At 41.2% G+C, this 22552-nt stretch overlaps 1 protein-coding gene across 7 annotated transcripts in view; it reads right to left on the bottom strand.

Annotated features, from left to right (window-relative positions):
• SGMS1 (sphingomyelin synthase 1) overlaps positions 1-22552 on the bottom strand; it is a 290955-nt gene that overhangs the window by 31363 nt on the left and 237040 nt on the right. For all 7 annotated transcript variants that reach the window (XM_090278031.1, XM_090278030.1, XM_090278035.1 and 4 more), the window contains one exon: positions 3315-4167. In XM_090278031.1, the coding sequence (XP_090134157.1) occupies positions 3315-3937 (623 nt within the window). In that variant the 5' untranslated portion in view covers positions 3938-4167. The remainder of the gene's footprint in view (positions 1-3314; positions 4168-22552) is intronic.

Genomic DNA, 22552 nt, shown 5'->3' with positions numbered 1-22552 from the left:
AGGGAAAGAAAGAGTTAATAAATCTGAAATTAGAATGAACGGAATGTAGCATTCATATAAAAGGAACTGAGAAGTTCTAGGTTTCTAGGAAATGCCACTGCCCACATTGAATAAGTTGAAAGGAAAAAATGATAAATCTGGTGTTAGGCAAGTTGAGATTGAGGGTCTATGATCACCATCTTAAGTCATAATGATTTCTCTGGTGGCTAGAAATCCCTTGACTCAGTAGTTCTACAGTTCTGCTCCTTGGCCTTCCTCTTGACTAGGTGTTTACAACATCCTACTAGCCACACGTACCACACAGAGGTGCTACGTGTTAGCCATGATTTCGCCATGCATGAAAAGTCCTTACCAAGTCTGTAAGTCTAACACGGTCTTTATCATGCTTTCTTAAAACAAGGGATACCTGTTTTGCAGTGAAGTCTGACACAAATGCAGAGGTTTCCCAGGAATTTTTCCTAGTCAGTGGCTTGAAAGTCCAATTCTAAATGGGGAGACAACATTATTTACAATTTTAAAAATAAAAAAGTTCTCAAGGACAGGCATTATTGTTGTTTTCCACTTTGTAATGTCACGGAAATTCCACGTGGATATATGTATATATGAACATACATACACGCAGACAGACATGAGGGAGAGATGTTAAGAATGAAGGGAGGCAAAGAAAAAGAATTAAATGCAAAAAAATGAAACTTAGGTTCAACAGTAAAGGACACTTGCATGCAACACAAGGCTAGGCCCAGATGTCACAATGTTACAAGTTCTGCATCAAGGTTTCCTAGCACCTCAAGCATCTGGCAGAAGACGTTGCTGGGAGATGTTGCCTAAATTCCAGTGATCTCACTCCTCAGTCAGTCATCCTCTACAGTTTCTGATTCTACAGCCTCAGCTTCTTCCATAAAAAGCAAAAAATACAGAAGCAAAAAGGAATGGGCTGATTTTTTAAAGGGCTCCAAACAGGGACTACTGGCCAAACAGGCTTCACTGCGAGGAGTCGTATGCAATGTGTCTGCTAAGTAGCAAACCTCCTGGTAGATGTTGGGGAAAACGGCTGAGGCTCAGAGGGTCAAGTAGAAATGGAGGGAGAGGTGACCTTTCTGTTCTACATGGTATTTCATAACCAGAAGTTTCCATTTCCCACCATGCTGGGTAAATAAAGCTGTGATGTTCCAACAGGCAAGTCACTGGAACAAGGCGTTTCTGACACGACAGAACAGTTCGGTCTTCTCTACAAGCTGAGGAAGGCAGTTTGCTGATACCCACAGCATCTCCTTTCTTCCTCTCACATGACTGGGTGTCGCACATACTGAAGAGAGGTCTCGAGAGGGCAGAGGGGAAACCAGGGGTATGCCCCTGTGGAAGGACAGGGGCAAGGGATGGAGATGCTTGGGATTGCCATGACAACAGGAGGCTTCCATTTCCCACATTCCTATCCCATCAACATGGAAACCAGAGAGAGGACTTTGAAGAATCCTTAGTTACTTATGCATCTTCTGGACCAAAAAAAAAAAAAAGGCTCTGCCACTAATAATATTCAAACATAATTGGCCCATTCAATCATGTTAAAATAAAGCAAAACATAGTTTTATAGAACAGAAGTCATCTACTCTAAAAGGCTCTTATATTATCTGTGAGAAAAACTAGGTTCCTGAGGGTGCAAGTCACCCACAGCACCCAGCAAGCCGGGGCCACAGCTGGGCAGGAATCCAGGCCGCCTGCATCCCAGCACTGGGGTAATTCTGTGAAAGGCAGAAAGTCAACTGGCTCATTGCTATTGAATAACGTAAATATACAAGTGTCTAGAGCACTGGCAGTACTCTACCAGTATAACATGAAATTAGAAAGCTTAAAGCAAAATAGATGTGAGGAAAAGTCCCTTCTGAGAGAAATACAAACTGTAATATATTGTAAAGAAATCAGCCCTATGGTTAAGACACTTCCTTAGAACAATAATAAATTATTCAGAAGTCACAGTTTTGTGAAATATTTGGATTCATAGATGGTTTATAATTTAACCAAAGTTATATCCTAGGTCAGTAAATTATCTGCTTGCATGTAAAAATTATGGTGAAAAACCAGGAAACATAGTCCTTATGAATATACCAGGAAAATACCCATCACTTCTGTCAGATCAAGTTCAACATAATCTCTCTCTGCATTTTGTTTTCCTGATTTAAGATGACTTCATTATTACTCAACCATAGTGTGGGTCGTGAAAAACAGTCCACTACAGAGAAACTCAGTGCCTTAACAAACCAGTTTCCAACTCCCATGCATGGAAGCCATTAAGATGTTCCAGTAACAGGAAAATCAGACATATAAGGTGTTTTATTTGCTCTGCATTCCAGTGAACAGTTTGCCTGAAGGGATCTATGTTGAATTTAGAGCTAGGGACATGAAAGCCACTTTAGATCCACTGGAAACTAAAAGAAGGTGCCTATTAAAAACCCCGAGAAAGACCCTGGGTGCTGTGGCTCAGTGGACGGAGCGTTGGCCTACAAGTCAAGTGTCACTGGTTCGATTCCCAGTCAGGGCACATGACTAGGTTGCACGTCAGGTCCCCAGTTGGGAGTGCAAGTGAGAGGCAACCACACAATGATGTTTCTCTCCTTCTCTTTCTCCTTTCCCCTCTCTCTAAAAATAAACAAACAAACAAACAAGTAATTTTTTTAAAAAAACTCTGAGAAATTTGAATGAAACAGCCACATACTGCTTTAGTTGCCGCATGTTCTAGATGGTGAGAGGCCATAAGTTTCATCTGCACTGCACCTGCCTAACAAAGTTGTTTCCTGAGGGTACTGTTTTCCCAACAGCCCAAGCCACTCTGGAATAGCCATAATGAATTCTGTGCATGAAACCTCTAAATACATATTGCTACAGTTCCAGATGTCTGCCTCTGCTTGGGAAAAGCTATAGAGCCATTCATGGTGCTTAGGCCAACTGTCCACAATTTATTTGATGGGTTAACAACACCAAGAGGGGATGGTTTATGTTTGGTTCCACAGCCTATATATGCTCTCTGAAGGTTTTATAGATACTCTGAGGGTTTTCCTTCTGGTGAAGTGAAAATAGAAGAACAGCATCTCTCACAATCCTGTTTACCATTCTGGACCAACCTTGTATGAAACAGGAAATAAACATGGCATTTTCTTAAAGCTCCCAGAGCTTTACTTGAGTATGTGGTTTAAAAAAAGTGGGGGAATAATATGCTTTGATTCCATTGCATCATAAATTTCATTTTCAAATAATGAGTATTAAACATCCGCAGTGCAAACTCCTCAATCACTGAATCTGAGCGCTTCTGCTTTACTTACTTGTATTTTAAGAGCAGCCACTGAATTAACCAGAGTCCTACAAGGATCATGCCATTAATTTCACAAATAGAAAAAGCCCACTGCACCCGGTTAAAATGGTCAAAAAACGTGTCCGGTAGTGGAGGCTGCTTCTCCTTAGGAGGTACTCGTTCATGGACGACCGAGATCATCACTGTGGTGAGAACAAAACAGGAAAGTGCGTAAAGAAAGGCCAGAAAAGTCTTGCCCCACTCCATGGGGTACTGGGAGCGCTCCAGTTCTGGCATGGGGATCTTTATCATCTCCTTCCTATACCCATTTGGCATCCCGTTGGGTTTGACCTTGATGCTGAAGCTGCCGTCAGGTGTGGGGGCACATGTGCCAATGCTCAGGTGCCCGTTGGCATGGCCATTCTTATGTGCTTCCATGTGGTGCTCCATTTTCAGGGTCTCTATCATGTCCAAGAGACGCTGCCCATTGTCGGAGGAGACTCGGCACAATGGGGGTTTTGTGAAATCCTCCATGGTTAGGTTGATCAAGTCCTGGCCTGTGAAATGCTCCAGAGGCTCGCAGTACTCTGGCATAGCATTCTCCAGCAGCCAGTCTGCCACCTGCCTGGGTGACCAATAAACCACCTCCTTCATTGTACTGGCAGACAGCAAGCGGTCCCCAGCTTGCTCTGGGCAGGTTAGCAGTCACCGTTCCTCCAGAGCAGGACGTTGTCCCTCCGCAGCGTGCTCATCCTGTCAGGCCTCATAGCAGAGCCTTGGGTGGCAAGAAGGTCAGAGCAGTTTTTAAACACTTCATGTAGTTGTCCAGGGTTCTTGAGTCCCCGAGCATTCATTCACCTCATTTTTCAACGAGATTCTTCCTTCTGTGGAGGGAAGAGAAAAAGTCGATATTGAACATCCAAATCTATCCCCTCAAAATGCAAAACTTTAATATGCATAAGGAAAATGGAAAACCAGTTACTGATAAAGTCTAGTTTTCAAACATGCATTAGTTTAAGGGACCGTTGATTCCCAGGTTAGTCTTCCCTGAAAGAGCATTAAAGGGACCTGACAATGGATAAAGTCAAAGGGGAAACGTTTTACAGCCTCCTCAATGGTGTATTTTCTAAGAAATGATTCAGCAGTGCTTTGGACACTGCTCAGCATGGATCAGTAATTCTCTCTGGACTCCTGGGATCATTAGCAACAACATGGCAGGTTTGCGTAACCTACCATTCTACCTAGTGAAATGTTTTAAAAGGTATGTAACACAGCAACTTAATAGATACCATAGACACATTGAGCTTCAAGATAATTTGGCCCAACAATTTTATATACTTTCACAAAAAAATCAGTGAATCCCTCTTCCAAAATGTGCTTGGACCCTCAAATTTATAAAAAAGTTACAGGTGCAGCTGCTTGGGTGGAAACACAGGTGGAGTGAAGGGCCAGGGATTTCCCTGCTCTGTTGACCTTTCTACCCCCAGCCTACAGGGCGTTTCGTGGAATCCCAATTTTAAAATCAATGACCTGATTCAACTCCCTCATTTATAATTTGGAAACTAAGTTCCAGGAAGGTCAGGGAACTTGCCCATGGTCAAAGAGACGTTTGCATCAAAGAGCTGTAAGTTTCTAAGTCTTAAAGTTCAATGTACTATTTATTAAAATACTTAACTGTACGTGGCAATACCCCATTCACATCTGCAGGGGAGATTCAAAAAGCAAGATTCAAAATTTTATAAATGTGAGTATAAATGTAAATTTATACATGTATAATATAGTTGTTCTTATTTAAACACAACTATGGGTAATGAACACAACACTGCATAAAACTGGGAAACATATACATCATGTATTAACTGAAATTAAACTCAATGACAGTCCTTGGGGCATTTTCTACTTTTCTCTCACCCATTTTTCTTTAATAAGCATGTACTACTTTTGTAGCAGTCATTTAAAATTAAAAAGCAAGTGAAGGGACTCAAGTTTTGTTACCCTGAAGCTGCCTTTTTTGGGATGTTAATTTTAGGCTGTTTATTAAGAAATAAGACTTAGAATGAACCTTTCACCCTCTGCCCAAGAGATTCAGATAGAGAACCCTGCTCCAAGCATGAAATCTTAGCATATTCACCTTAGCCTGATTTGAATTAAATGTCTGTTAGCTAGATAGCCCCTGTGTCCCACTATTTCTTTGTCATCTAGCAAGAACTTTTCTGCCCTGTGTGTTCCCCTCTCCACTATCTGTAAATCACCCATTTTCACTTCTGGAATAAGGCCCAATCCCCCCTACTTTTCTCCTTTGGCCAAAGTGTCTATGTACCCAATGTTGCCTCACTGTCTTGGGAGGTTTTATTCCTATGTGAATTCCCCACATACATGTAGTAAAAACTTGATTTTCTCCTGTTAATGTCTGTTAATTTGATTATTAGAATAGCCTTGAAGAACTTAGAAGGTGGGAAGAAAAACACTGCTTTTAGCCCCCACACAAGAAAAGTTAAAAATAATTACTTAGCTCTATCGCAAAACCTTGTTGTTAATGTAACATGGCCTCTGGCCAAAGAGAGACCTCAGTTTGACTCTCAGCATGTTCTATACATAATGCTTTAGGTGAACTTCAGCTTATTCACCTGTACAATGGGTACAGTGAAATATTTCCTTGACACAGTTGTCGTGGGTAGTTTAAAAACTAAATGTGGAAGCTGATGGTACACAACAGCACTAAAAGAGTTCTGTGGCACCCACATCCTTTTTTTCTTTTCTTAAATTTTCTACCACTATGTCCCACCATGAAAACAACCTGCCCAATAGAGGACTAACTTTTTTCTCCCCTCAAATGATGTATGTTGTATTAACTGTAAAAACACTTGCACAGATCTGCAGGTTTAAGAGCTGGAAATGACTGATGGCAGGATTTCCCTAAATGTGTTTTGTGGAATAATAATCTGATAAAATGCTCAATGCTTTGTAAAAAAATCCAAAAAATCCTGGGAACTGCATACTATGATCTCTCCTGAGGACAGCAGTACACATCAGCATGTTAAAGCTCCAGGAAATCCTCCAGTAATGAAACTGTTTCCCAGGCTATCTCAAAGTGACTTCATTAAGGCTTTCCCGCTCCCCACCCTCTTTTCTCCCCAGTAACTCCTTCTGGCTCCCTATGGAGCCCCTGTGGCACAAAGAAGACCTGCAGGTCTCCTGACTTCAAAGTCCAAACTCGTCTCTGCCGAACCCCCAAATCTGACTGTGGTATAACAATGGACAGTATGTCCACACCTGATTTCACAGTTCAAATAACAAACAGTCAAATGGCAGTAAAACTTAAAAGATATTCCAGACTTTGCAAAAGAGTTGGGCATTCTCTCTTCTAAGCAACCACAATGCAGTGTGCCTTCCCTACGACACTCCCTTGTGGGTAAGTAGCTGTCTAGACACCCCCAGGAGCCTATGGGCAACTGCGGAAGGGCTTCAGTCTGAAGCATCCATGTCTCACATTCCCAGGGCTCAGAATGTGCTCAATCGATATCTGCTCAATAACTCAGGAAATGTGCCTTACATGCTTTAATGGAAAATAAAGCGGCAGAAAATGCCACTGACACTAAAAACTGCTTTAAAACAATTTGCATGGTCGAGAAGGATCAGGTGGGCATTCTCTGGAGAGAAATATGAAACCAAAGAGAATCTCTGACCACTTCAGAACCACTGCAGATGAGTTGCCATTGTCACTAGTACTGCCTAGAGTGACAAGAAGACACACACACCAAATGGGAGTCCTAGCAGAAGGTCCTGTAGGAAAGGATATCTCCTGGTGCCAGACTCCAGGCTTCTCCCCAAATACTCCTCAATAAAATTAGGATAATAGCTGACAGAACCCTCAACATCTTGAAGTGGCTATAGAACTCTGAAGAAAAATTACACAGGAGAACAATTTTTAACATAATTCCTGTTAAGTTCGATTTTTCAGCTGCTTTAGACTTAAATAGGCATGCTGATTTCAAAGCTGCAGTTAGTTTTCTTATATCATGTCAAGTTTTTCTCTACAGCTTATCTTTTTAAAAATATATTTATATATTTATTTGTTTATTTTTAGAGAGAGGGGAAAGGAGAAAGAGAGGGAGAGAAACATCACTGTGTGGGTTGCCTCTCACTTGTGCCCCCAACTGGGGACCTGATGTGCAACCTAGTTATGTGCCCTGACTGGGAATCAAACCAGTGACACTTGATTCGCAGGCCTACGCTCAATCCACTGAGCCACAATGGCCAGGGCTCTACAGTTTATCTTAATGCGACCACTCTAGGCTGGATTGAGCCTGGATCAAGGGAAGCAACAGTACTTTCCTATTGGCTGAGAGCAAACCTCCCTCAAGTGAGGAGGGGTGGGGGACGACCTTGGAGACCAGTGACAGGTACATACTTGTCTAGGTTATTCAGTTACACATGAGACAGTGTGGTGAGAGGTTGTGTGCCACTCTATATAGTGAATCATATTCCAAAGGGTAGTCCAAGTTCTTGTCTGTATACAAGGAGCTAGGAGAATTTATTCTTTGATTTACATACGTACTTATTTCCTTTCCTTCACATCATGTCTGCCTCTGCTATTTCTTGTCATAAGTACCTAAACAACACTGATTTGTTTTGTTATATCTGGCAGTTTCACCATTCCCAGTCAAAGGACAAACATCAGCACATTTGTCAGGCAAGCCTATTTTGCATATTTTAAAGTAAAACTTGGTGACCAAGATAAGTCTTGGGCCCCTCGCAAGGTGTGCAAGCAGTGTGTCGAGAGTTTAAGGATGTGGATGAAGGGATTAACTGATAAATTGCCATTTGGTATACCTGTGGTTTGGTGAGAACCCAGAGATCATTCAAGTGACTGTAACTTTTGCTTTTAGTGAAAACATCATGAAATAACAAGAAAAATAAATATAAAATAGAGTATACTAGTCTACCATCAGCTATACACCCAGTGTCTCATTGAGCTGAAATCCCAAGGCCAGTTTTCATTGAACTACCCTCTTTCAAAAAAACAGGAGTATGGTGAAGAACGAAGTGACAGCAATGATGAAGATTTTGAAATTGAAGATGACTCAGTTCATAAGGGATTTGGTCAGCATGAGCTGAATGATTTGGCACGAGATTTGGGACTATCCAAAAAGGCTACAGAACTCCTAGCATCAAGACTGCACGAGAAAAACTTGCTTGAAAAAGGAGTGAAGGCATCCTACTTTCATTCAGTCAATGAAAGTGCATTTCTGTAGTACTTTTGGAGTGACAGTGGCTTTGTGTGCTGCCATAAATACATGGTTTAATGGAGGAATTGGGAATTCTGATCTGTAATGCAACTGAATGGTGACTGTTCATCGATAGCTCAAAGCAGAGCTTGAAGTGTGTCCTCCTCCACAATGGCAATTGATTCGGTGCAGCCCCAACTGGCCATTCAGTTTGCTTTCATGAAGAATATGAAGACATAAAGGGAGTCATTGATCTGTTGCAATATCACAAGCACAACTGGATCATCTGTGTTGACCTTCAAATGGTCTGCTTCCATCTTGGTCAGCAACGTGGATACACCAAGTATCCCTGTTTTCTGTGTATGTGGGACAGCAGAGCTCATGGGAAGCATTGGCTGGAGGTGAACTGTCCTCCAAGATCTGACCTCAAACATGGTGATCCAAACATTCTACATGAGCCACTTGTTGACAGAAAGAACATTATATTCCCACCTCTGCACATAAAATTGGGTATCATGAAGCAATTTGTTAAAGCTTTGCCAACTGAAGGAGACTGTTTCAAGTGTCTCATTTCGGCATTTCCTAGCCTGTTATTTGAAAAGATAAAATACCTTAATATGTATGTTTGGTAGAAGAACTTTACTACTTGGATACAATTTGACTTACAGTAACAATATATAGCCTTTATATGAATAAAATAACTTCAAATAAACAGTATATTCAGGTAATTTTTTATTTTCCTTTGTATGTTCATTTTGTATGATATGGGGGGCAAAGGGAGGTTATCCTGTACCTTAAAAAGTTGATGTGATAGAGAAAACTGGGGTCATTTTTGGATTCAGATGCCAAAAGTTAGTCAAAAACAAGTGTCAGATCTAACTCAATGAAAATTGTGTTCCCCACTGTTATTGGTGGAACAGCAGGCCTAAGGAAATGAACATGCACTTTTCATGTGGGTTCTTCATTGTTCCCTTTGTCCAATGCAGGAAATCTCTCAGGAGGGGAAACCCCCTCAGAACCGCAATGACCAGACCAATGCCAACGTGTTATTTCACTTCTCTCTGAAGGGGGAACAGTCAGATCTCAAGACATAATAATCTTTAAAACTGAAAAGAAAATCAAGCAGTAGGAAACAATTTAGGCCATCACACACAAATACACACACACTCTCTCTCTCCCTCCCTCTGCCCCCCAGCATTGAAAGCCTCCATCCAAATGAAGGAACACTAATCTTGCGAAGGCAAGTCCATCAGGCAATCTCTGATGGCCAGAGGAACTCTTAAGAAATAGCAAGAGAAGTAAATGGCTCCCATTGATAACTAGGACAACAAAATTGTTCACTCCTGGAGAGAGTCCCTGTGCTTCCCTTCATGTAGGAATTCTCCATTTACTCCTCTTCAACAAGCCCTAGCTCTTCCCTTCATCTTTAAGGTCCTTCTCTGCAAAGCCTTTCCAGACTACTCCGCTTGACAATCCTTTCCCCCTCCCTGATTTCCTGCATCCCTGCTATCTGTGACACAATATAATTCATCTGTCTTGTGTGCGTGGTGCGGTAGAAAGAGCACCAGCTGTGGGAGTTAGGGAGCCTGCAGCTGAGGCCCAACTCAGCTACCTCCCTTTTTGACAAGGTCCTTGAACCTGTCCAAGTCTCAGTTTCCTCTGGAAAATAGGATGACCAGCTACCTACCTATCTTCACAGGGGCTGCTACTGCTGTGACAAACCAATCAGGTAAAAGGAATAAAAAATATTCATCATTCCAAGAAATACGTCTTGTTCTTTTCGTAAAGTCCTGCTTCCTAACGCCCAACTGGGTCATAGTGACAATGCCATAAATATTTGCTGAAGCTGCCGCTTCCAAATGGCATTTTAAAAAGCCTAATCATCATGATACATGAGTAAAAACAGCCCTCCGAATTTCATGAGAAAACACCCTTTATTTTTCAAGCAAGCTTTGAAGCTAGGAGATAAAGACATAACATGCTGTTTTCCTGTATCTGATACTGAGATGGTACAAGAGGGAAAAAGCTTATTTTTATGAAGTAAACAGTTGGATAGCACTCAGTACTTCAAGGGCCACTGCTAAAAAGTGTGGACTTAAGAGACCCCAGAGCCCAGCTGTAGAGGGAGAGGTAGGAAAGTGACTCTCCCATGGATTCACACACTCAATTTAGAATATACTTGGGCATCTATGAAAAAGGAAAGGCAAAGTGTTTTCACATCTAGACCCAGAAGACTGTACATTAGAGTAGGCTCAGGAAACAGTTACTACTACCATCATCCAGAAAAACCACCCAGAATCCATAACTAGGAGAATGTTAAGAAATAACACACAGCTCAAATCATTAGACATATTTCTCAGAATTGGGGAAAAGTTATAAAGGAGTAAAAAATTGTATATAAACTCTTTATAATAAAATATTACAGAACTTGAGAGACAGAAAGGGTGCCAGAACTCTCGCTCATCTGGAGATTTTAGACACAAGGCCAGTTAGGTTATTTCTCTAAAATCTCATACACAGCAAAGTGTTGGTCCTGGGGCTGGACAGAAACCCCATATGCTCACCAGGGCTCTTCCGCTGCAAACAGTCAACAGCCTCACAGATTTGGACACATATAAAAGACAGTCTAAAAAGTCTTTTATAAAAAAAGTATGGAGAGAAGGATGATAGCTGGCAGGGGTGGGGAAAGTTGAAGGGGGAGTGACTGAACAAAAAGAAAAATAGGACTCATGAACACAGACAACAGTGTGATGATTGCCGGGGTGGGGTGGAGGTCGGGGGGGGGGGGGGGCAGGGAGGTGTAAGGAGACTAAATGGTAATAGGAAAAAATACAATAAAGATTAAATTAAGAAAAAGATAAAGGTTACTTGTTATTTTATTAAAATTGTATTTCTTTGATTACAAAAAAAGTATGGAGTCCAAAAGAATCAAAGGCATGAACAACAACACATTCATTACAGGTTCTAATGTCAGCAAGGTTTTCTATCAGGACTCAACTACGTAAAAAATACATTTGCTAAATATGATTTCGCTCCAATTCTTAAAATAGGTATTTTAGTCTTTAATGTTACAAAAGCCATCAGATAATATGACATCACACACTAGATACTATTTAATTATCAAAGTCAGATCTCTAAAAACAGAAAAATAAGTTAAAGCAATTATCCTGGTAACAAAAAAAAAACAAACCAAAAACCATTAACCAAGAAAAACCACTAAATAAACCATTAAAAAATATTTACTTATCTTTACTCAAAAAAACATATTGTATTACCTTGTAATCTAGCATTATCTAGAAAGAAAACATTGTATAAACAAAAAGTTAACATATGAAATACACACTGGACTAGAACATCACAAAATGCACAATACAACCACCCATGGAGCAATTGCTGAGAAAATCTGAGTTCTAAAGCTTGCCCTGTCATTAACTTGTACTCCAACCCCAGGGACTATGTGGAATAATTTATTCCTTCTGCTCATTCTATTAGTAAGGGAATTTACACAGACATTAAAGTGCTTTGGAAAGCACAAACAATACATAAAAATGTTAAAAAATTATTAAACTGAATGTAATTTATTCTTCTTTGAAGAGTCAATGAACTTTTAAAAGGAGAGTATGAGACTTCCAGCCAAGATAGAGGCCTTGACAGACATGCTTCATCTCCCTCCACAACTAAGAAGGAATACAAGTACCTCGAAACTAGATACAACCAGAAGTTCCAGAAAATTGAGCTGCATGGAAGTCCAACAAGCAAAGATATAAAGAAGAAATACTCATCCAGACAGGTAGAAGGGGCAGAGCCGGGGCAGACAGGACGTGGTGTGGTGGTGGCAGCAGCGGCAGGCCAGTGCAAAGTGCAATCACACATTTTAAAAAGTAGGGAGAGACACCCGGGGAGCGCTCCCAGCACCAGACCAGACTGCATAGCTCACGGTTCCAGCGCCGGGGAAAATAAAGCCTCATTGCTTCTGACTGAAAGTCAGTGGGGGTTGGGGCAGATGAAGAAACTGCAAGATCTCTCAGTAGAGTCCACTTGTTTAAAGGGCCCTCACGACCCTAGAACATCCACAGACCCACCCACTCTGGGAACAACAGCCAGGGCAACAGCTAGAGGCACCAGTTCCATATAGGAAGTCAGAGAAGTGCCTGGAAAAGGAATGAGTGCTGAGCAAGCGGCATTGTTCCCTCTCTGACCCCTCCCACAGCATAGTGAAACAGGTTGCCTGTACTGATGAATACCTAAGGCTCCGCCTCTTACAACATAACAGGTACAACAGCTCTACCTAAGACACAAAGGCAAACATAGGAATCTGTCAAGTTGAGGAGACAGAGAAGTATGGTCCAAAAGAGGGAACAGGTCAGAGTTCCAATGGGAGAACTAAGCAACGCGGACATAGCCAACCTAATGGACATAGTGTTCAAAACACTGTTGATAAAGATGTTCACAGACTTGACAGATATGCTTCAGTATGGCAAAAGCATAAGGGAAGAAGTGAAGGCTATGCTAAATCCACACAAAACCAATGGTGAAGGGAAGGAAACTAGGGTTCAAATCAATGACTTGGAACTTAAGGAAGAAAAAAACAGTCAACCAGTACAGAATGAGAAAACGAGAATTGAAAAAAATGAGGAGAGGCTTAGGAACATCTAGGACAACTTGAAACGTGCCAACATCCAAATCATAGGGGTGCCAGAAGAGGAAGAGCAAAAGTCTGAAAGCTTATGTGAAAAAATAATGAAGGAAAACTTTCCAAATTTAGCAAAGGAAATAAGACATACAAGTCCAAGAAGCACTGAGTACCAAACAAGCTAGACCCAAAGAGGACCACACCAAGACATATCATAATTAAAATGCCAAAGGTGAAAGATAAAGAGAGAATCTTAAAAGCAGCCAAGAGAAAAGCAGAGTTACCTACAAAGGAGTTCCCATAAGACTGTCAGCTGATTTCTCAAAAGAAACTTTGCAGGCAAGAAGTATTCAATGTGATGAAAAGCAAGGACCTACAACCGAGATTACTCTATCCAGCAAAGCTCTCATTTAGAATGGAAGGGCAGAGGAAGTGCTTCCAAGACAAGGTAAAGCTAAAGAAGTTCATCATCACCAAGCCATTATTATATGACATGTTAAAAGGGCTTATTTAAGAAAAAGATCAAAATTATGAACATTAAAATGACAACAAACTCACAACTATCAACAACTGAATCTAAAAAATAAAAACAAAATCCAACTAGGCAAATCAGAATAGAAACAGAATCATAGGTTTGGGGATCATTTGGAGGGTTATCAGCTGGGACGGGGGAGGGGGAGAAATGGGGAAATGGTGCAGGGACTAAGAAGCATAATTGGCTGGTACAAAATAGACGGGGGGGCTGGGGGGGGTTAAGAATAATATAGGAAAGGGTGAAGCCAAAGAACTTATATGCACGACCCATGGACATGAACTAAGGGGTTGGGATTGCTGGAGGGAAGGCAGGTACTGGGCAGAGGGGAGGAAAGGGAAAAAAAATTGGGACTACTGTAACAACATAATCAATAAAAATATACTTAAAAATAATCATAAAAGGAGTGCATGAAATTAAGAACTGAATTTTTACTATTTTTTTAAGGCATGATAGACCCAAGACTGAACAAACAGACATGGCATGTCAGTGAAGAAAGTGCAGGGAAGTTCTAGATATTTCTAAATGTTCATAAGGGCAAATCAAAGAAGGAAGCAGTGTGTGCATAATTATAAGCATATGGTCAACTAAACGTTCTGCTTCAGACATCAAATCTCTAAAAACAACAGCAAAAGTAACATGGGTACATACATTATTTTACTCTATTCTTTTATAAACTTAATCCAAGACCAAAATTTGGTGAGCATATAATATCTTTCTCAGACTTCGTAACAAGAAACTATGTGTGGGTACCCATTTTATTATGAAGCAGACGAACTGCCTTTCTGTAAATGCTTCAAGTCCAGATAAAGGTCTTTACATCTACTAGAACTTTCCATTAAAGTCAGTAATATGCTAAGAGGCCCCGTAGAGCAATGTGTCCCACTGAAGTACTCATGAGGTAGGTGTTTAATTATTAATTCAATTGGGATAGTTCCTGAATGCTTTTCTCCAAACAAATTTAATTTGCTGTTGTTTAGCATTTAAAGTGGTAAGTAGGCAGAATTCATAAAACTTATTTTTTTGAAGAAAAATTGGCTAGAATGACAACCACACAGTCTCAGCTGAAGGACCTACATATTTACATCAATCTACAGCTGGGGAAATTTTTAAAAGATTACTTTTGATGCCTTAACCTTTAAATTATCTTTTATTTTAAGCCGCTATTACATGCAGTGCTCACAATTCCACAGACTAAGTCTGCTTAGCAAATAAAATCCACCCTTATGAAACAGATCCTTGAACCAAGTATACGCTGACCTATTTTGCTTAGCCGTGAGAAAGAAGGCCATGCTGAAGTGTACATATTTGCCTTTCAGTACCCTTTGGGCTGTTAGAAAAGCCTCACATGATAACATCTTTCAGTCTCTTCCACGCCTTGTTTATTTAATGATGTTTGATGTGTAGATTTTGCAATACCTGAAATGTATTCCTCCTCAGCAGCTGCCCTATTAACTTTCCTAATATCCTCCCCCCGCCCCACCAAAATGGCCTATTCCAGTGTAGCACCCATCAGTGCTCCAGAGAAAGAGAAATTATTTTTGGCTGACAAAATCAGTAGACAGACATATTGACATGAACCAGCCACATCAGCTGTATACTATAAATCGTCACTGTAGTTGTTCTCTGACAGTATGAAATGCAGAACTGTTTCATTTATTTCATGGAGAGTTCTACCATCAGCAAGACTAGCTAATTCTGTTGCCCATACCCCAGCTTCCACTTGAGTCATTCTGTAGTGGAATGTAAATATTTAGTAACCCGAAAATTCAAAGGCTCATTTATTATGGCAAAAAATTAGAACCCACCTAAAATTTCTACTGTGAGAATCAATTAAATACATAATTATAGAACAGGATATTAAGCCGCCACCAGAGACTGGGTAGAGATTGCAAAAGAGAATGATACCATTTTTGTTAACACACATGTATTATAAATATCCATAGAAAAAAAGTTAGAAGGTATGTATATCAATTTCTGTTACTTTGGGTGACAAATTATAAAATAATTTTCTGCTTTCTTTTTTTCCAGTATTTTCTATCAGTAACTCCCTGATAAATACATGTTACTTGTGTTCAGTAAAGTGTTTTCTTTTAAGCATATTCTGTTTTTAAGCATGTAAGCTGCATGTAAAATTAAAAATAGCTGCTTCCTGTATTAGCTTTCTTTAAAAATATGAAATGGGTTTTTAGATTTCTCTAAATAAGTGGAACCTTTGCCCTCTATGTATAATTAGGTTCCCAAATCCTTATACTCCCAAAACATATCCTGGGAGATGAGCCAAATCACCAACAAAGATAAAGCTAAAATCTGAACCTAAGTGCATAAAGAAATTCCAGTCTCAGATATTTCTCATCGTTCCAGAAAGAAAACAACAACAATCCAGCAGAATCACAACTGCTCTATCATCTATATTTCCTTCAATATCCATCTACTCAGTCTACTGCCAAATGTAAAAGACCATCTGAAAACTCTGCCTTGTTGACCTTACAATAAGGAAGTCTGTATAGCTCCAATGACAACTATGACTATAGTTTTCCCCTGGGGGTTCATTCTTAGACCTCAGTTACCAAAACTCTGAATATGATCTATTTCCACTCAAGTGATGAACTGCCTCTCTGAACTCTGAAACCAGTAAGGCCATTTTAATATTCATCTAGTTTACCTGCAGGCCTTAGACACAGAATCACTGTAGCAGCACCCAAGAATGTTAGGACATAATCAATGTTTTCAAAATCACTGGCTTTCAAGTCCAGCCAGTATGCACAGCAGCAATCTGCCCTGCCCCTGGAAGCCTCAGAAAAGGCTCTCCATCTCTATTACACTCCACACCATTCTTTTCCTTTCTTCCCAGTCCACTCTTTCAAAATGAGAACTAAAATCCTTTTACTTTATGCTTGGTCGGCTGGAATAAAAAGATGGTGTGTCCCTCTGGATCTATCTACAAGTATATCAGGGACAATAAAAAAGTCAAATGGCTTAAAAAGAAAACAAAAAAAGATGAGGCCACGCTCTACTATCCTTCCTCTGTTTTTAAGAAACTTCAGTGCAGTATTCTAAAGCATACTGGCAGCCTGGCTTACTCAACTGCCTTCATTTACTCATCTATAAAGTAAAAGTAATCCTGCATTCCCACAGGGCTGCAATAAACTTTAGAAATCTAAGATGGCATTGAGTGTGTGCATAATAACAAGAGCTCTTCAAGGCGTCTATGGGAGAAAAAGTGCAGATCCTTTCTTTTTTCCTCTCTTTTTTTGCAGAAAACCCAATAGTGGTCAGTTAAGAGACTGGAGAGGGAATGGAAGTGGAGGCTGGAAGCTGGGAGAGATATGAGGTCACCCCACCCCACCATTCCTGTTCCTGCCTCATCCAGTCTCTCCTCACACACCCAGGATAAGCAGGCATAATTAAAAACGGCTGTCTAGGGAACTCACTTCACCAGGCTCTAAGCTTCAGATGCCACCAGGGACCCACAAGTAAGGTCCAACTGGGTCCCAGAGAGTAGGAAATGGGGAGGATCTAGCAAACAGAACAAGGCAAGCTACACTCAGTGCAGTTTAAATTTAATTGTTTTAATGAAAAATAGACAAAAAACAAGCAAACTGATCTGGCCCAGGGGACTGCCACTTTGTGACTCTCTCGCTCCATCATCCACTATATCTAATTGGCCACTAATTCCTGGAGATTCCATATTGAAGATGCTCTCAAATCTGCTCCCCTTTTCCTATCCCCATTTGCCTCCTGTCTGGCTCAAGTGCAATCCACCTCCATACCACTATCAGGTGGGTCTTCTTGTAAATAATGTGATCTCCTCACTTGATGCTTAAGACCTGTGGTGGCTCCCACAACTCTCCGGACAATATTCAGATTTCTTAGCTTAGCAACAAGGCCTTCCCCAATCCAGCCTGTCAGACAACCTTGCTCTGAGAAACCACCCGGAGACCATTATGGAAGCAGGCAACGGGTTTATTGAGGGAAAAGAGGGAAGGTGGTACAGGGGAGAGGCAACTCCCTGACCTATTCGAGGGCCTGTAGGAGCAAGGGAATGGGGGCGGGGTGGGGGGTTGGGGATGGAGACTCCCCGTCCTCCTGGTGGGCCTGAAGGAGTCACACCCACCAGGACTTCTGCAGGTGTGCTTTTTAAACTTGCCATCAGCACATTTGAGCAAGAGTGAGTTTGCTGTATTAGCATATTCAGTACAACGTTTGCATCCTGTTGTCGTTCTGACCAGGTCGATTAACATATCCTGGCTACCTCCATATTCTGACACAGCCTGTTTCATCACCACGACCATTCAGGCTCTGGTTCTGTGTTAGACCCACACGCAGCTGTGCAGTCATTTCCTTCTCACCATTCACTGCACCCCTCACATGCTGTTTCTTTCACCTACAATGTCCTTTCCACCTTTTATTTTTGTTCTTTTTGAATTATCACCTTTAGAGAGCACAGTCTAATTTGTGCTGGAGCCTGGAGAGCCTAACATACAGTCGTCGTCGGCAGCCGTCCGTCTCGAGAGACGATGGTGTAGCTTCTTCAGAGTCTATCTGCACCGCCAAGAATGGCTGTGCAGTCCGACTCGGGAGTGACATGGTATCTGTCTCCTCCCGTGTTGAATCGACATCTTGCGATGACGCTGAAGCTACAGAGCCTGGGCAGGGTAATATGGAGGGTCTGCTGTTGCCCATGCAGCAGACCCCCCCTCTCTTCGCAGCTGAAGGGTCCAAGGGAAAGACGGAGTCGATACAGCTTGGGTTCAGGTGCGCCGCAGGAGTTGCCGGTGTTGACTACAACGTCAAACCGCCTTAGGGACTCCGGCTCCGGATTTTCTGTCGGGGTTTACTCCCTTAGCCTTTCCCCTGAAGAGGTATGCCGCAAGGCAGCGGAGGTTTTTTGGAGTCAGAGTTTTCCTTCTCTGATGTACCCTGACTGGAAGATCGAACCAGCGACACTTAGCTCGCAGGCCGACGCTCAATCCACTGAGCTAAACCAGCCAGGGCAACTAACATACAGTATGCAGTTAATAAATGCTTGTTGAACACACGAATAAATGAGAATGCAAAGGAGATGGCTTTGCGTTCTACAGCATGGGCCCAGTGATGTATATCATTTTTGTATACCAAGCATATAAAAATATATATAAATATAACTGCTAAAATTTTAATACCACAACCCACTTCAAAATAAAGAGAGGGAACTTTCCATGTAGCAAAAGGAGAGGAATCTCAAAGCCAGAATAGAAAAAAGAATACGCTAACACAACACAGCCCAGAAGGGTAACCAGCTTTAGACCCCAGCAGTCAAGGATTGGGGTTTTAAGATCAAACCTGGGCGGAAGACATTGCCTGAGGCCAGATCCTGGCAGGGAACTGGAACAAAGACCCTTGAATAAAGCAAGGATCCCTAAAAGACTAGAAACATTGGATCCAAGAAATTGGCACACAATAATGCAGACTCCAAATTTATACTACCTGCAAATACAAAAAAGAAGTAAATGCAAAATGGTCTCTTAGAGATCCTTCAACAAGCAAGAGTTCACAGGACTGCCAGGGAAAAGGTAACCTCCGCTGAGGACAAATAAACAACTGAAAGTTAGAAATCACATGAGGAAATAATTCACTGCGAGGTAGATTTGGCAGTGTGACAAACAGGAAATTTACCAAATCACGAACCTGAGAAAATACCATAAGTTTGAAGAGGCTGTGGAATGACTATTTAAAGAGGTAAAAGAAAAACTGAAACCATAATGAAAGAAAAAAGACATGCTTACAAAAAAGTGTGGGAGGACAGGTGTGTTTAAATAAGGTACAGGAAAATCCCAGGTTATCTCCTTGGCCTGTAACCCTCTGATACCTCAGGAGGAAAGGCAAGAAAGTAAAAGGTTAAAGGGAGGTCAAAAAGTAAGAGCAATCAAGCAAAAATCTAAAGTATGTAAATTAAAAGCAATTGACAGTTTTTTTCAAACCTCAAAAACTCAAGTAACCTAGCACCCATATATTCTTTTTGGTGGCAGGGGGTGGTGGTGGAAGAAAGGGGAAGAGAAAAAAAAACTGAATCCAGTCAGTCAAAAGATGAATCAGATTTCAAAAAAAGTGTCTAACTGAACACATGCATAAGTTTCCACCGCCTCTTAAAACTCCCTTGAAATGACAGTATAGGGATTTTTTTTTAAAGGCAACGCGAATTAATAAGACTTAGCAGCAACTCAATTTAGGAAGTTGGGAAGCAGATGAACTCTTTACCAATTTAGCAGACCCAAGAAAACAATCCCGAGCCCACAAAAAAGAAAGGTGAGAAGTGACTTATTTGCATAACAAAAGCCTTAAAAAGATGAGGAATTAGTGGCACAGGTACCTTACAAAATAGGATGAAGGTGGAGCTAAAATTAGAATGATTGGTTGCAAGAAGTTACCTCCAGATTCTCACTTTGCACAGCTGAACAACTGCCTCTCCCAGACACTAGAGGAGACTAGAAGTTGATTCTCTGGAAAAGGGAAATGGAGAGTCTAGACTGGAAGACACCACACAGCTGAAAGCGGAAGAAATAGTACTAAAAACAAGGGATTAAGCAAGAATAGCAAAGAGATGTTAAATTGGATCTGCCCTGGCCCTTGACCTTACTAGACACCCAGAATACTGGGAGCCAGGATGAAAACTTCCTGGTAAATGACCAGATCATGCAAAGTACTTCCAAGCATTTTTAGTGCTTCTTTTAACATAAAAATGGACAGCTAGACATCAACAGACACTGAAACTCTAATAAGTATGACAGCCAGAGATCAAAACAAAAGGAACTTGAAAAAACCAGACTAAGAAAGAAAATGGTAATGCTTAAAAAAAAAAAAAAAAAAAAGCTACTAACATTCTCAAGGGCAGTATAGAGCCAAGATCAAATTGGTACAAAGACAAACAAACAAAAACCCCAAAACAGAATTTTAAAAAGAAAGCTCTTGGAAATTCATGCTAAATATGAAAAATTCACTAGCACAAGAGAGAATAAAGTTAAAAATCAAAAAGTAGAACATCAAGATAGAAAGATGGAAAATTGAGAAAAAAGGTAAAAACATAAAAAAGAGTAATCTAGGAAGTTCAAATGGTGAATAATAAGAGCTCAAGAAAGAGCACAGGGCAAAAAAAAAAAAAAAAAAAAAAAAAACACAGGGAAGCTTTAATCTTTATAAAAAGTTTTCAAGAAAATTTCTCAGAACTCACAGGGACATAAATTGCTGGACTGGAAGCGTTCATCAAGTGTTCAAGTGTTACCGGACCAGCGCTTGACTCTGAGCTGGTCTGCCTAGGGGGCAGTGAGTAGTGTGTGGGTTCTTGACTTTGAGCAAGAAGGATTTTACAACACAAGCCCAGGTGACTATGAGAGCAATTTATTAAAGCTGGGGACAGTAAAACGAGGAAGGGCTTATTAGCATAGAGGAAGCAGCAGGAGAGCCTAGGTGGGCTGCCTTAGCTCCCTCGGAAGTCAGGGAAAAGGGGTCTTTGGGGGCAGGTTCAGGGGATCAGCCTGGGACAAGCTGCCTGCTGCCCATTGCCTGAGAGTTTAGAGACCATGCCTGTGAAGAAAGGAGTTGGGGAAGAAGGGACCACTGCACGTTTGACTGCTTCCAGAGGGAGAGCACATGTGCTGGGTCCTTTGTCTTGAGGCTTTTAACTTTTTCTTGAAGGCAGGAATCTTAGAGAAGGTCTCAGGGGAGGGGAGGGTTTCAGCAGAATATTCATCAGCTCTCCAGGTGTGCCCTTTCAGGGTCATGGTCTCCACTGATTGGTCAGTGGCTGGGCAGGGGGTCTTTAGTCACTGCAGTTGGTTCTGGCATCACCAACCTGGTTTTGCTGCTTTTCTGGGCCTGGAACTGAAATACAGCTGAGGCCTAGATGTTATCTCCAGGGAGGAAAGTTTACCCTGGGGGTGAGGTCCTTGTTTTCCCAGTTTTGCTCCCTGCCAGGGCCTTCTGCCCTGGTGACCATCTGCACTGGCTGTAAATTGCTCAGCCACTGTGTTCGACTACCTGTCTCAGTTTTCCTGTTCCACCTGCTTATTACCATCCTGTCTCACAAGAACAATGGCTGAAAATATAAAATACAATATTAATTAATTATTTTAAAGGGAATGGGGAAAAAAAATCTTAAAGAATGATCCAGGCTACTTTTCACCATCCTGCATATATCTTCCTCTGTCTCACCCAGGCCACAGTGTGCAATCTCCATCCTTGAACTTCCTTACTGGTATTTCCATCCCTCACCAGAAGAGCCACTGGGGAGTTTAAAAAAAAAAAAAGACAGTGTTCTTCGTATTAAAGGGTGCAAAATATGCTACTTTGGCATTAAGAATTATTTTGAACTGAAGGCATTGAGAAGCAGACACAGGAAAAGCCCTCTGCTCTCTATTTGCCTAAAACCAGTACATAAGTCTGTAAAAGTATACCTCTTCTCCTCTCTACCAGGAGGGACAGCAGTTAATCACTGGAGACAATGTCAGACTCCTATCTACCTAGAGATGGCATCAGAGGAATCTAACAAACCTTGCTAACGCTAGCCTTTACCTACCATAAATTTCCCCATGTCTGCCTTTACACATTTGCTGCTCCTACATGCTTGAAGTCTTTTCCCTGTCTTGTCAGTTCCCTAAAACTTATTGTTTGTTTGTTAAGATTCTACATAAGCCAGTGTTCTTACCATCCCTATGAGTTACTCGTTGCTCCCATGTATATCTTCCACAGGTATTAATAAACTTGTTTTTCTCTGTTAATCCATCTTTTGTCAGCCTAATTTATGGAACCCCAGCTAGAGAACGTAAGATGAATACAGGGAAAAGATTTATTTTTTTCTCCCTACAGTATCCCAAAGTATCAGATTGGCCAAAAGTTCA

The sequence above is a fragment of the Furipterus horrens genome, unplaced genomic scaffold, assembly GCF_987537825.1.
Source record: "Furipterus horrens unplaced genomic scaffold, mFurHor1.1.pri manual_scaffold_5, whole genome shotgun sequence".
Lineage (NCBI taxonomy): Eukaryota > Metazoa > Chordata > Mammalia > Chiroptera > Furipteridae > Furipterus > Furipterus horrens.
This window is presented reverse-complemented; position numbering and strand designations above follow the sequence as displayed.